This window comes from Condylura cristata, unplaced genomic scaffold (assembly GCF_000260355.1).
Source record: "Condylura cristata isolate star-nosed mole 26May11 unplaced genomic scaffold, ConCri1.0 scaffold00045, whole genome shotgun sequence".
In the NCBI taxonomy this organism is placed as follows: domain Eukaryota; kingdom Metazoa; phylum Chordata; class Mammalia; order Eulipotyphla; family Talpidae; genus Condylura; species Condylura cristata.
In genome coordinates this window covers 1,389,794-1,404,213 of record NW_004567146.1, presented here as the reverse complement: position 1 = coordinate 1,404,213, position 14,420 = coordinate 1,389,794, and the positions used below count along the sequence as shown (strand labels likewise).

Below are 14,420 nucleotides of genomic sequence, written 5' to 3'. Positions count from 1 at the left end.
CCTCCACTGAGCATGTAAGAATTGTGTGTAGGACTTCTGAGCTAAACCAGTTACCATCAACCCCTGCTCCCCATCCATTCCAGCTACCTAAAGCAGACACAGCCTTGGATCAGAGGTTAGCTCTTCAACTGCTTTCCTAAGGAGAGTGGAGGTGGTGGGTATTCTCCAAACTGAGGAAAAGCCTGGCGTTAAGTCACATCTTCCCTGGAAACTTGGTAGGGAAATCTCCAGGGCAGGGGAACTGCATCTTGGCATGTGTCACACAGACTTAGTGATACGAGATAAAATACAGGATGTCTAGTATGTATTGAATGTTGCAGGAGACAAACTGATTCTTTAAAAGTATTTTGTTAAAAAAAAAAGTATTTTGTTTACCTGAAATTCAATTTTAACTAGGTATCCTGGGTTGTTGTTGTTGTTTGAGAAACCTGGCCGTCTACTTGCAGTCCAAGCCCCCACCCCAGATCCTTTGTAGAAGCATTTAACCAGAGTGTGGTCTCCTCGAACATCTCAAGCCTACAGAAGCGACACCAAGGGAAGAACTTCAGCGGGGAGGGACTTGTGACAGAGAAGGGTGTGTGCCAGGGCGCAGGTGTACTTTCGCCCTTTTTCATTATGAGAGAATGGAGAGCTGAGGGATCTCTGGTGAGGCAGTCGGTCGTTTTCAGTAGTACTCCCTCAGGGCCCCACCAGGGTCACTGTCCTATTCCATGAAACGCCGGTGGTAACTGGACCCTTGCCGGCAATTTGTCCCCACCACCCCAGCCCGGGTCCAGAGCTCTTGGGGGCGGACCCGCGCCCCGCCTCTCCTCTGGGCGGCCGAGCTAGCCACGCCCCACTTTGTTATCCGACCCTTTTCTGGGTCAGCTGGTTCTGGCGTCAGGCGGAGGGATGGGCTGGCTCGGCTCGACCCGGCAGGGCTTGTTTACTATGGCTGATGATCTGGAGCAGCAGTGAGTTAATCCCGTCTCTTTCTGTTCTCTATCTTTCTCTGGGCCATGATCCTGGGACTGTCTGTGGCTGAGGAAGTTTTAGACACCTTCCTGCTTTTCCTCTTTCAGGTCGGCTTCAGGGGAGGGTCGAGGGTTGCGTTTGCTGCTTTGCTTTTGCTCAGACGAGAAGGCGGCAATGCCCGGAGCGCGATAGTCTCGCCGGCAGCCTCGTGCTTGATTTTCCATTTCGGTCTTGGCAAACGCCCCCTCGTTTTCCTGCAGTCACTGTACTCGGCTTAGATTCAGTGGTAATGACGGAGATACCCCGAAACAAGCTTGTGGGGCGCGGGCGTGCGGACGGCGTTCAAGTCTGCTGGTGTAGATTTACTCCAGGGCGGTAGTCGGCCTAGGAAAAGCCTCCCGTGGTCAGGCAGGGAAAGGGATGGGGGGACGGAGGACTCCGCCGCGCTGGGGTTGATCTGGAGTAGTGGGCGTCACAGTTTCTTTGGCTCTATCTAGCCCACTGAGAAACGCAGCTGCTTGCGATCCTTGTTCATAACTAGCTAATCTTCATCACTGTGTCCGTAATGCTACAGTTACAGAAGTGGGGCTTTTGGGATTCGTTGCCACTGGCCTCCAGGGGTTCAGGTTTGGGATGCCACCTGTAGGTTGTGCGACTAGTAGTTCTCAGTCTGATAGAAGGCAGGAAAAGTTGCTGAGAGAAGAATGACTCAGCTCCCAGACCAGCTTTGGTTTCTTCAGAACAGGGCCTTTCTGAACCCCTGTGCCTCCTTCCGAGCTGCAAGACCGGCAGCTTGCAAAACTAACTTCATGACAAGAATAGCTTCCTGTGCTTGAAAGAATTGCCCTGAAGAATGCTACTTTCTAACGTCATTTTTCAACAAGATATTTACAACAACTTGAAGGACTTAGGGGGAAATATTGGAACTCATAGAGATTCAGGTAGCTCTTTCCTTTTACAAATGAAAAAGTCCATTCCCCAGAAGTTAGAGGACTGGCCGGACATTGCAGAGGTTCATACTTCTGACCCAGCCACAGAACCCTATTAGGAGGAAAGAGCTGTGCAGGGAAGAGACCACCTTGGCCAGGCTAAGTTATTGGCTACGTTGCTCCTTGACTCTACTTCCTAGCCCAGTTCTCACCCTCCCAGTAGTATGGAATTGTGTGCCAGCCACTATTTCCAGCACTTTGCCTGCAGCAGTTTCGGTACTGAGAGGCCAAATAAAGCGCTCTCTTAGGGTTAACCTGCTGGGCAGCCCATGGTGCTGTTTCAGGGGCCAGCATTTCTCCTGAGTGTCCTTTGGGCAGATACAGGGCAATGTGGGGCTCAGATGTCATGGTCTGACGAGTCAGTCTCTATGAAGTGAAGAGAAAACTAATTAACTTTATGTCTCTTAAAACACAAAATTGTTTGGTCTTGGTGCCCATATTTCAAGCTTCTAAGAAATTCTAGTTGAGTATTAAACTATTCAGAGTCTCCATCTGATTGAATTGATGAGCCTGACAGCTCTCACCTGGCTGGTGTCATTGATGCAGTGCTCTCAGCTGCAACCTCAGATTCACTTTCGAACCTCAGGCCAAAATAAGAGAGTTGCTACTTGCAACACACTGGGACTCTAGACAGCTTGTAACTTACCTAGGGAAAAGGGAGATTTATTGGCAGCTTATCTTATGCTAGGCATAATTTTCATGTGTTTTGGATGCATTAGCTCATTTAATCTTGATAACACACTATAATATTGATGCTGTTATTAGCTCCCTTTTAAATTTTAAAGATAAGGAAAGTGACTCAGGAAAGCTAGGGAAATGTGTCCAAAGTCATATGGCTGCTCAATGGTAGTGCTAGAATCAGAACTCTGACCTCTGACTTTACATCACACCTCAGAAAAGGGAGACAAATATGGAAATGGGATTTATACTATGTATTCATATAAGACCTTGAAAAACTGAGGCTGGAACATCTAGGAAGAAGGATAAAGAAATCTAGATTTGAGATCTGGGTTCCAGTTCCAGTTCTTTTTCTACCTAGCTGTCTGACTTCACTGGGCATCAGTTGCCCATCTGTAAAATAAAGAGACTGAACTAAATGATTCTAAGGAGCCATCCTCATCTAAATTCTGTGCTTCAAATGATGCATCAGAATACCCAGTATGTGCCAAAGGGCTTGGGTCCCCTCATTCACCCACAGAATGCCCCTGTTTGACCATGCCAGTGTTCACAGCCTCTCCAGTAACCCCCTTTGCCCAGGTAGACTTCAAGATAAGAGAAGTACTATATGGGATGGGAATGAGAAAAACTCACCCATAGATCTCTTACTAAGTCCTTCACATAGCTGGACGCCTACAGGCAGGTTATGTAACAGGCCACAGTAATTCAACTCATAAATGATAATACTATGACTCAGGTTTTGTTTTGTTTTATTCCAAAGCTGGTGCTTCCAAACTCTACTCTGCTGAATATGAAGGGGAAAGAAAACAGGATAGCTTAGCTGTTTTACTACCTGGCCCCAGCAGGGAAGACATACATCATACATGAGCTTTTTTTTTTTTTTTTTATGCATACAAGAGTTTGGGGGAGCAGGGAGGCCAGAGGTGTGGGGAGGGAGTAAGAGGAGTCACTAGAGACAGAGTGGGAAGCAGAACAGGCAGATCCACTGAGACACACTGCTGAGGGGAGCAGCAAGAGAGACAGAAGTCTGCTGCGCCGTGTGGGTCAGCTCCCTGGCTGGGGATCAAACTTGTGCTGCAGTGGCTGTAGATAGCATCATAGTGCTGTAGATCAATCCCTTGAGCCACCAGGGAGGCCTGCTTTCTATTCTGGTCATAGGAATAATCTTTATAATCTGGAAAAAAGACCAGAGCAGCCCATCTCCTGTCAGTGAATCACAGGAGGACTTGAACACAGATCTCCTCCCTCCTGCTCCCTACCTGTCCTGTGTGGCTTGAGACTGAATTCTTTAATTTCCAGAGAGTCCAGCTAAGCACTGGCATGGTGCTTTGTATTCCCAGGGACTTGTTAGAGCACACACACAAACCCCAGTTCCTGCCAGGAAGGCAGGCAGGATAGGAATTTGTCTCTTTTACCCTAAAAGAACATCCAGTCCTGGGGGTGGCAAAAGCTAACTGAAATATTAGTTAAAACTTATCTTTTCTCCCCCCTCACGATGTCCTTGAACATTATGATAACTAGTAGCGGTGGGGAGTGGGAAAGCTCCGAAGAGATGGTAAATGAGAAAGAGCCTTGAGAATGTAAATGCCGTGTTCTGAGCATCTGTTGAAACAAAGGGCATTTGTTGTTAACAGCTACGGACCAGAGAAGAGCAACAGTGTCAGGAGAATGGCAGAGGACTCGCTGACTACGAGGGTCCCCTGAGCACACTGCACTGATAACGCTTTTGTTACTCTGTGCGAGACAGAGACGGAGCACATCAGTGTTTCCCTTGTTGCCAATGATTGTCTCCTCTCTGTCCCAGGCCTCAAGGCTGGCTGAGTAGCTGGCTGCCAGCTTGGCGCCCCACTTCCATGTCTCAGCTGAAGAATGTGGAGTCCAGGATCCTCCAGTGTAAGTAGAAGGGACGGCCTGTCCTGCCTCCTGTTACAGGAGGCCCAGAGAGGGGCAGGATCTTCCAGAGTCAGGCACACTGAGCCCACCGACTACTGATTAATCGTGCTCGGGATGAGAACAGGGACGTCAGTGATTTAGGAAGGAGATTTGCCCTGAGGACAATGTGTTCTGTGATAGTGAAACCTCAGTGTATTCCTCCTAGAGTATCATGTCAGTTCCTTCAAGATCCTATAACTTCTTCACCATAGCCTCTGTGCTGAGAACAACTGTCAACACACAACACACACAAATACACACATTCTCTCCCCACCTTCTTCCTCTCCCCATATTCTTCACCTCTCTTCATCCAACCACACAAGATTTGCCACCTTCCACCCAAAGACCAGCAATCCTAGATTCTTAATATTACTATTCCTTATGCTACCCAGTTAGGCCCCCGCACTTACCTGGTTACCCCAGCAGTTTGGGATCCCCACAGATCAGCCCTCATGGACAGTTATGCTGGGATAGCGCATCCTCCAGCAGCATGAGGCCCGGGCTCCAATTGCACCCTTGGGCCATGTCTCCCTATGCTTCCTATATGCTCTTCCCCACCCTGCGCCTACTGCCCCAACCGTGTCTACCCTTTCTCTTATGGGCCTAAGTCAGAGGAGCTGCAGGACAGCCACAGCTTTCAAGCCTTTGTCCAGGGTCTGGGCGACTTCCCCCAGGCGGCAGATTCCTTTTTATCCCCTATGTCACTTCCTTCCAGAACCCGTAATTTCATGAGACTGCTTTCATGCCCAAAGAGCAAGCACTGCCCACCTCACTGTGTCTGTAAAGCACTCCTGAGGGCCCAGAGGGGACCAGGGTTTGTGGCTTCAATGGAATGTGCCAGGAAATCATGGGGATCACCAGTGTGAGCATGGCTCTGTCCTCACCCATCACCCTTCCACCTAGCTTGACTTGAATCAGAAGCCACCTCCCAGCTGTCCTCAGCAAGGAGAATTCTGTCTACCTGTCAAGCCCCTAGCACATACAGGCACAAGAGCTGAGGACACATGGGAGCTCTGGGGTCACTGCTAGCCTGGGATCAGTGGGACCCAGCAAACAGCATCAAGAAATAAGATGGCTCTTATTACCTCCAATCTAGATGGTCTGCAAGTTGAATTCTTATGGTGTATGTATGGTCAGAGGGTTGTAAAAGGGAAGAGGTGAGGGTGATCAGGAAGGGCTTGGGAATGAAAGAGAACTAAAGAATCCAAGCCAAATGATGGTGCTGTCAGAAAGCAGTCTTAATTGATCTGCCATGTATTCCCCTCTTTCCAGGTCTCCAGAACAAGTTTCTGGCCCGATATGTGTCCCTTCCAAACCAGAACAAGATCTGGACGGTGACCGTGAGCCCCGAGCTAAGGGACCGGACTCCCCTGGTGATGGTGCATGGCTTCGGGGGCGGTGTGGGCCTCTGGATCCTCAACATGGATTCACTGAGTGCCCGCCGCACACTGCATACCTTTGATCTGCTTGGCTTTGGGCGGAGCTCAAGGCCAACATTCCCGAGGGACCCAGAGGGGGCTGAGGATGAGTTTGTGACCTCAATAGAGACGTGGCGGGAGACCATGGGCATCCCAAGTATGATCCTCCTGGGGCACAGTTTGGGAGGATTCCTGGCAACTTCTTATTCCATCAAATACCCTGAAAGGTAAGAAAGTGCTACCCTCTTGATTTTGCCCTAACTCCTTGTCTTGCTGGGATCATTCCAGTATTTATCTCTGATAGTTTTTTCAAGATGGTTTAAGGGATATGATCCTCCATGTGAACATAATTTATCTTCTCTTTTTTCCTACCTTAGAGTTAAGCACCTCATCCTGGTGGACCCATGGGGCTTCCCCCTCCGACCAACTGACCCCAGTGAGATCCGTGCACCCCCAACCTGGGTCAAGGCTGTGGCCTCTGTCCTAGGGCGTTCCAATCCACTGGCTGTTCTTCGAGTTGCTGGGCCCTGGGGTGAGTAACCTGCAGAGGAAGAAATGATCTTTTAAGCCAAGGCTGTCCCATTCTAGAAGCACCCCTGCATCTGGACTCCCTTCATCCCCGGATGTGCATGAAAATTGGGAAAAGACCTAGTATTATTTAATCTGGACCAGAGCTCCTCATCTGCTTCAGAAGGTCCTTTGTTTCTTTTGTCTGCATGGAGAAAGCTTTCCTTTGCAGGGGACAGCTGGAGCAGAACTACTATGCTGTGCTTTGGCTAGACCCCCAAAAGAGAGAAGGGAGCCTGAGTGATTCTCTCCCTGTTGAATTCTTACACTACATGCGTGAGTGTATGGCGACCCACTGGTGACTCAGCATGGCCACCACCGCTAGATCTCACCTGCCGCCCTGCAGCTCACCCAGCACCTGCAAGAGAAATGGCAGTCAGGACCCACTGTGGGAGGCAGGGCAATCTGAACCATGCCTTTTCCAGTCCTTATCTGTACCACATCCTCACCACTTAGTAGCTGTCAGCAAATTCTGTGGGTGAATGGAGAGGAGGAGGCTGGGGGCAGCCAGCCAGAATAGCAGCAGGCCCCAGCTCTCTGACCTCACACTACCAGTACCCTTCCTTTGTGGGGGCTTTTCACTTCGATGAAGTGAAAAGCAGACCCCTCCATGGAAAAGTCTGGTGACTCCCTATCATGCACCAGTGCTCACTAACCAATTTTGAGTTAATTCTAAATAAGAATTATTTCTCCAGGAACTTAGAAACAAAATGTCTCTGGATAAAAGAGAAAAATGAGCGTTTAAGCAGAAGACAGGAATTTAGGAGTGTGGGGAGAAAGGACAGCGGGCTGACCTTCCAGTTTCCCTCACTGTGGGCTCCAACAGACTCTTTTTTCCAGGGAGAAGCCCTGATCTAACCAACCTCCCTTTTCTCTGGATTTGGCATTTGGCCAGGCCTACATACAGGCATCATAGCCAGTGTTGTTGGGTTTTTTAGCTGCAGCCACGGAGGAGGGGATTCTGGCCGCGTCTCACCTCCCTCACACCCCCTGCTTCTCACACATAGAGGAAGTCAGAAGAGGGAGAGAGAGAGAGAGAGAAGTTGCCCTTTAGGCTTAACTTTTACGGTCTGTTTTGGCCACCCTACTGCTTGTGTGTGTGCCATAAAGAAAGGTGAAGAGAACAGAATGCTCTGAAACTGAGCATGCCAGTGCCACGCTACCCTCTGCACCCGTCGTATTCTGTGACAGCCCAGAACACGCAAGGGCTCTTGGGAGGTTATCTGGTTTCATGCACTGCCATGACAAGATTGCCATGACAAGATTAACAGGCCACAGGGAACTCGGAGAGAAAGAGAACATAGCTCACACTATGAAAGAAAAGTATCTTGACATGAACTTTTGTGGGGCTGTGATTCTTGGAGGAAAAAGATCTTGGGACTTCATTGAGCTGAAAATAATCTGATTCTTCAGTGACATCAGGCTGCCCAAATTCTTTGGTAACCAACTAACCCTCATTTGTAGTCACCCAGAGCTCCCCAGTAGACTTTCTCGCTCTCTCTGCCACTCTGATGTTAAATGTACAAGGCAAACAAACCCTTATTGTGTAGAGAGATGGGAAATTTCTCCTATCAGGAGAAATAATGTTTGGTTAAAGTTGTTAAAACATACCCAGGCTCCTTTCCTCCATCCTAACTGGCTACTCTGTGTTTTTCTGTCCCCCTCCCAGGACCTGGCCTGGTGCAGCGATTCCGGCCAGACTTCAAGCGCAAGTTTGCGGACTTCTTTGAAGATGATACCATATCGGAATATATCTACCATTGCAATGCTCAAAATCCCAGGTGAGGGTGGCTCCCAGAGCCATCTAAGGGTGTGTGGGTTGGGTGTTAAAACCCCAGCTGCTAGAAAAGTCCTGAATATCCCAGAATCATTCTGTATTGTACTCCTAGCACAAACTTCTCTTTCCATTAGGGGATGGTCAGCCTCAGTAGTTTGGAGCATTTCCAAGCGTTCCCCCAGGGATGGGCACAAAGGGATAGAGAAGCTAATAGATTAATGAAACATGCTCAGTCTCTGGAGGAAGACCCTTATTCTTCCCTAGAGATAGGCAGTTAGCCTGACAGGCCAGAGTCTGGAAAGTGTTATAAAAGCTCTTTTTTTTTAGTAACTGAAAAAATGATATCTGATAGTACTTTAATAAAAGCAAACAAGGGAAGAAGTTCATATCTCACTGTTCACACAGCAGACCCCACAGTCTGCTGATCTGCATTCTTGGCAGCTAACAGCCAGGCAGAGGCTGGGAGGTAATCTTCCTTCAGGCAGTTCTCTGTGAGTGGCTGATACCAGGAGGCCAGAGGGCGCACTGCCAGCAACAGCACCGCCTCTATAGAGGCCTCGCTGGCAACTGCTGTGAGGCAGCTCAGGGAGCCAAGGTCACTGGACGCAGGAGAACTGCCCCACCGCATTGCAGGCCTGACCAGGTCACCCACTGTGAGTGCAGAGCTGAGCAGAGGTGAGATCAGCAGTTCAGTCCTGGCCAAGCGTTAGCCTCGCCCCCATGGCTGCGGAGCAGCGTGGGAACTGTCTGCCCAACATGTTGCATGTGCTCAGCTCATTGAAGGGCTCTCAGCAGTCACATCAGGGGGCCCCTGCTTCCTGTCTGCCACCCTTCTTTCAGCCCCACACTGGGCTCAGTGCCAGTCTCATGCCCATTGAGGCCCTGAGCCTTTTCCCCAGACTCAGACTTCATTCTGTATAATGAGTGGCCTCCCAGGCTGAGCTGCAGAATATATAATCTTGCAATTCATTTGTGTCCTGGAGGTAGCTAAGTTGACATCAGTGATAACCAATTCTCCTCCCACACACTATCACTCAGCCTTATTTCAGTTGAGGTAACACTGGTTTATAACATACAGGTTTCAGAAATATAGCCTGAGAAATCAGCATCTATGTTATGTTAAGTTGTCCACCAAAATTCTGGTTCCCATCCATCACCACACTGTTGACCTCTTTATCCAATTTACACACCTCCCTGTTCGCTTCCTTCGTTTTTTTCACTCAATTTTATACCACTTTCTCTAAGTGGAAACACCAATAGACTGGCTGTAATTCTTAAACATTCCCTTGGAAACCTTGAGATTTCAACAAAGAAAAAAAATATCGGGTGGGTGGGGAGGGCAGCGGGCTCACTCTCACTTTCACAGTGACTATAATAAATCAGGTATGATTCTCTCCATTCTGTAGATGAGAAAATTCTGGTTACATGACTTGCTAAGAAAACATAGCCAGTATTTGAGTTCATGTCTGTCTGCATACAGAATCCATGGTTTTCCCACCAGGCTGCAGTGTCTTTAGGAAAAACTGTTTCTAGTGGTCTGTGTAGAACTTGGGCTCCTTTCACCTGTGGTGCAAAGACTGAGGATAAAACACCTGAGCTAGCTGAGCCTTGTAGGTGGGAGTCCCCCCAGCTCCCCCTATCTCCCACAGAAACTTCAGGCCAGTCCAGAAAGCCAGCTTCCGTCCTGGTTCGCATGATCACCCCATGACACGGCCTGTTAGTTCCACCAAAGGAAATCCCCAGGGAGCAAAGCAGATTAGCTCGACAGCCACTGCTTCCTACAGAGCACAAATTGCTGTTCTTTCTGGGTTCTGGCAAGACTTGTTTCACTTCAGTTTTCTTTCTTTTTTTCTTTTTTATTTATTTATGCATGTGAGAACTGAGGTTTAGGCTAGACATGTGGGGGTGGTGAGAGGATTCACTGAGACAGAGTGGGGCGCCGCACAGGCAGACTGAAACACACTGCTGAGGGGAGCAGGGGATAAGACAGGAGAGGTCTGCTGTGCCATGTGGGTCACTCCTTGGCTAGGGATAGAACTCAGGCCACGGTAGCGGGTGATAGTTTGATAGCACTGAGACTTTAACCTCTGCACCAGGGAGGGCCATTTCAGAGTTTTCTAAGGAAGCCCTTTTTTTTTTTTTTTTAAAGATGTATTTATTCATTTACACAGATCTGGGGTACAGGCCAGAGATGCGGAGGGTGAGAGGATTCACCAGAGACAGAGTGAGGAGCAGAACAGGCAGATCAGTGCAGTACACTGCTGAGGGGAGCAGCGGGTGGGTCAGGAGAGGTCTGCCACGCCATGTGGATCTCCTCCGGGGCAGGCGGGGATCGAACTCATGTGGAAGTGGCTTAGTGCAGTGCTTTAACCTGCTGCGCCACCAGGGAGGGCCCAGGAAGCCCTTTTTAACTGCTATGGTCTTTACTCTTCAGAACCCACCTCAGATGAACCACCTGTCCTCCTCACCCCAAGAAAGCTACACCTCTTCTTTGTCTTCTTATAGCACACCACCACTCTTTCAGAATTCTGGGGAAACATTAAGTTCAATAATTAGTCATATGTTTATTTAATGCCCACCTCCCTAAAATGAGATAAATTGTGTGCTGTAGGAGGTAGGCATTGAATCTGTCTTGTTGTGACTCAGACCAGGGCGCGGCACATAAGTAGGCGAATAAGTAATAACCCATTGCATTCCTGGACAATGCTCAGCGCTATGGGATTTTTCAAAAGTGTGTCCCCTTCCTGTCTTCTGTGATAGGAAATCTATACCAATATTTAATGAGCCCAGTGCTGGGACAGACACTGACATAAAGAGGATGCAGAGGGTGCCCCCGCCTCTGAGGAGCCCGGCAAGTTGCCACTTTGTGCTGCAGGGTTTATCCCATTAACCGCCTCATTCTGTGTTGCTTCCTCAGTGGAGAGACAGCATTCAAAGCCATGATGGAGTCCTTCGGTTGGGCCCGGCGCCCCATGTTGGAACGAATTCACTTGATTCGAAAAGATGTGCCCATCACCATGATCTATGGGGCCAACACCTGGATAGATACGAGCACGGGGAAAAAGGTGAAGATGCAGCGGCCAGAGTCCTATGTCCGAGACATGGTACGTTGACCGGCCAAGGCTGGGTTGAGGTGAAGCACTGTGCATACTGCCAGCGCGTGTTGTCAGCTGTCATTGACCTTGGGGTAGAGGGAGGTCATCAGTAAGTGGGGGAAAGAGGAAGGGACAGAGATGGAGCCATGGATTTGAAAGGGTTGACTCTGTAATACCCTAACTAGGGGTCCCTTATTTCTGCATAGCCCAGTTTAACTAAAAGGCAATATCCAGGGTCACCAGGCCACTTCTGCAGACCCCCTGTCATTCCCACCCTAAACCAGAGCCACGAACGGTGGAGTAAATGGTAGAGGCTTCCGTGAAGCCTTCCACCACACTCCTTCTCTATCTTTTATTCCCCATTCCCCACTTACCTATTTATTTATTTATTTATGCATTCAAGAACTGGAGAACTGGGGTACAGGCCAGAGGTGCAGAGTAGGTGAGAGGATTCATCAGAGATAGAGTAGGGAATAGAACAGGCAGATCTACTGAAACACACTGCTTAGGGGAGCAGCAGGCAAGACAGGAGAGGTCTGCTGCGCCATGTAGGTCACCTCCCTGACCAGGGATTGAACTCGTGCTGCAGTGACTGAGGACAGCTTTACGGTGCTGCACTGTAACCCACTGCACCTCCTGGGAGGACCCCTCTTCACCCTTACTTGCTAATGACTATGTTGATTGGTTTGGGGGCCACCCATGGCTCCCCATGTACTGGGCCTGTGCAGAAAGTGAGTAGGTCAGTGGCGGGGCAAGTGTGGAAGACACAGTGAATGGTCCCAGGAGAAGTTGAATGGGATATTGGGATTCAGTGGCTCTCAGAGGAAAGTGCCAAGATGCAGGGAGAAAGGTGGACTGTTTTTTCTGGTAGGTACTCAGGGTGACAGGCGAGGGGGTCTAAGGAAAGAGGAAACATTTCCAGTAACAGGAATAAAGGGCAGCCCACTGGGCCGGGGCTCTCTCCACAGGAGATCGAGGGTGCGTCGCACCACGTCTATGCAGACCAGCCGCACATCTTCAATGCTGTGGTGGAAGAGATCTGTGACTCGGTTGATTGAGCTGCTCTCCCCAGCAGAAGAGGAGAAAGCCAGAGAGTCGCTCTCACCTTCCTGTCTGCTTACTCATCCCTCTGTCCTTTCCTCACCAACTAACATGTGCCAGCCAGGCAGAGTTTCGGGCCATCCCCAGGGTAGGACCACAGTGAAAAAGGATATTCCTGAGCCTGTGCTAAGGGCTGGAGGCAGAAGCCACAAGAAGCCTTGAGCTCCCCACCCTGGGGAAGAACATAAAGGGTTGCGTAATGCCACCCCATTCTCTCCATGCCAAGTGTCCCCAGATGGTGGTTGTGAAGGGCTTGCACTGAGCCACATTCCCTGCCTATGTAGAGAGAAGCCTCTGCCTCAGCAGAGAAGCACCTCCCAACAGCCTTTCCAAGCTCTGGAAGTTTGTGGGGTTGGGTTCTTTGCTAGAACATCTTCCTTCTCCATCACCCATTCCATCCCAGTTCCACCCAGTGAATGGTTGGGACCAGTTTCACTTAACTATAAAGAGCAAGCCTGGAGCTGCCGTGACCTGCGGAGTCCCTTACATGGCCAGAGCCCTTGTTGATGGTTGGGGAACAGGCTAGGGCGGGACATGGCTGGCCCATGGTGACACAGCTCTGTTCCAGGAGAGTTAAGGCTAAACCAGGTCTAGCACCCAGTGCTAGTTGCAGACCCCCTTGGCTCAGGCAGGCACCATTGCCATGGGGCTGCTTCTGGTCACTGGCTGAGGATAAGCCCCCTACCCCACATTCCAGTCCCTTTAGGCAGGGGTGCTTCTGTTCTGCCCTGCCTCTCATCCCTAGCTGCCTAAGCTGGGAACACCCAAGTGCTTCCTTCCTGCCCCCTCTAACTTCCCCTGAAAGCCCTCTGGGCTTCCTTCTGTGCCTTGGGCCCTAAAGCCCCACCTGTAGTATAGAGCAGAGGTGGCCCCTGGTGGAGAGAGAAGGAAAAGGCCTTCAACCCAGGCTGTATGGATTCCTTGCACTCACTAGTTTCCGCAGGGGGTGGTTTTCCACCGACCCTTGGTGATCCTGTGGGGAGCCTCAAATCAGCAGTTCTCTGTCCTCACCAACCACTGGATGGTTCTCACTGCCTGGCCCTCCAACCCGCATCTGTCCCCATGGTCTCCAGCTCATCCCGCCCCTGTACCACCTGTTGGCCTCTCCCGGCCAGTTCCAGGGGCTGCTCGGAGGTCTGGGTGGTAGGCTGGGCCTGACCCTGACAGGCAGCTCCTGTCTGCTCCTTCACTTTTGTAAAGCCAACCCTTCCACCAGAATAGTATTAACTCCTGGTGCTTTGTACTACTGGTCCAGCTACCTTGGGCTCCTTTTCTATATTAATAAAGAAATGAGTAAAAACTGCTGTGGTGATAATATTTAATATTGCTCCAACAAGTGCTGGGAATGGTGCTGACTTTGCAGCAGCCCCTGTGATACTGAGTTAGCCAAAGAGGGACCTGAGAGCCACCGCTCCACGCCAGTTCCTCTCATTCAGCGCAGCCTTCACCCTCTAGTCTTCGCCTGAACTCCAGGTCAGCACAGGCCTGCCCAGCCAGCGCCTCAGAGGATAGATGTGGAGTGTGTGTGATCATGCTGTTAAAGGACAGGGAGAGAGGGGGACCCCTGAAGCCCCAAACCAGCCTGCTCTAAATGGGTTCTGCCATCCACTGCGTTAAGACAAAACATATAAAACTTTAATGAAAAGGGACTTTAATACAGTGAGTATACAGTACGGAACACAAAGAATATAACTTCTAAATCAAACACCTGAAGTGACCCATCCCCTCGTGGGCAAAAGTCCACCCAAAAGGGGTTGCTCCAAAGCAAGGCCTGAAAGCCCGCCACAAGGCTAAAGCACCTTCTGGCCGGGACCCATGGAAAAGGGTCAGAAATGGCCAGACAAGTCTGAGAGAAAAAGAGCAAAATCAAAATCAATATAAACACTGCCATAGTCACCTCCTACAGGTC

General features: G+C 49.9%; 1 protein-coding gene across 2 annotated transcripts; it reads left to right on the top strand.

The window, feature by feature from the left end:
- Positions 1-866: 866 nt before the first annotated feature.
- ABHD4 (abhydrolase domain containing 4) lies at positions 867-13,815 on the top strand. Of its 2 annotated transcripts, none has more exons than XM_004694664.2 (7): positions 867-953; positions 4,426-4,514; positions 5,826-6,198; positions 6,349-6,503; positions 8,208-8,319; positions 11,233-11,419; positions 12,379-13,815. In XM_004694664.2, the coding sequence occupies exons 1-7, from the start codon at positions 892-894 to the stop codon at positions 12,466-12,468; spliced, it is 1,068 nt and encodes a 355-aa protein (XP_004694721.1). In that variant the 5' UTR covers positions 867-891; the 3' UTR covers positions 12,469-13,815. The 2 variants fall into 2 exon arrangements, with proteins under 2 accessions (XP_004694721.1, XP_012589568.1); XM_012734114.1 differs by lacking the exon at positions 867-953 and adding an exon at positions 967-1,061.
- Positions 13,816-14,420: the final 605 nt, after the last annotated feature.

Coding starts and splice junctions, on each gene's coding strand:
- ABHD4 (XM_004694664.2), top strand. CDS start 892: ATGGGCTGGCTCGGCTCGACCCGGCAGGGCTTGTTTACTATGGCTGAT. Junction 6,504..8,207: donor TCGAGTTGCTGGGCCCTGGG/GTGAGTAACCTG, acceptor TCCCCCTCCCAG/GACCTGGCCTGGTGCAGCGA. Junction 8,320..11,232: donor TGCAATGCTCAAAATCCCAG/GTGAGGGTGGCT, acceptor TTGCTTCCTCAG/TGGAGAGACAGCATTCAAAG.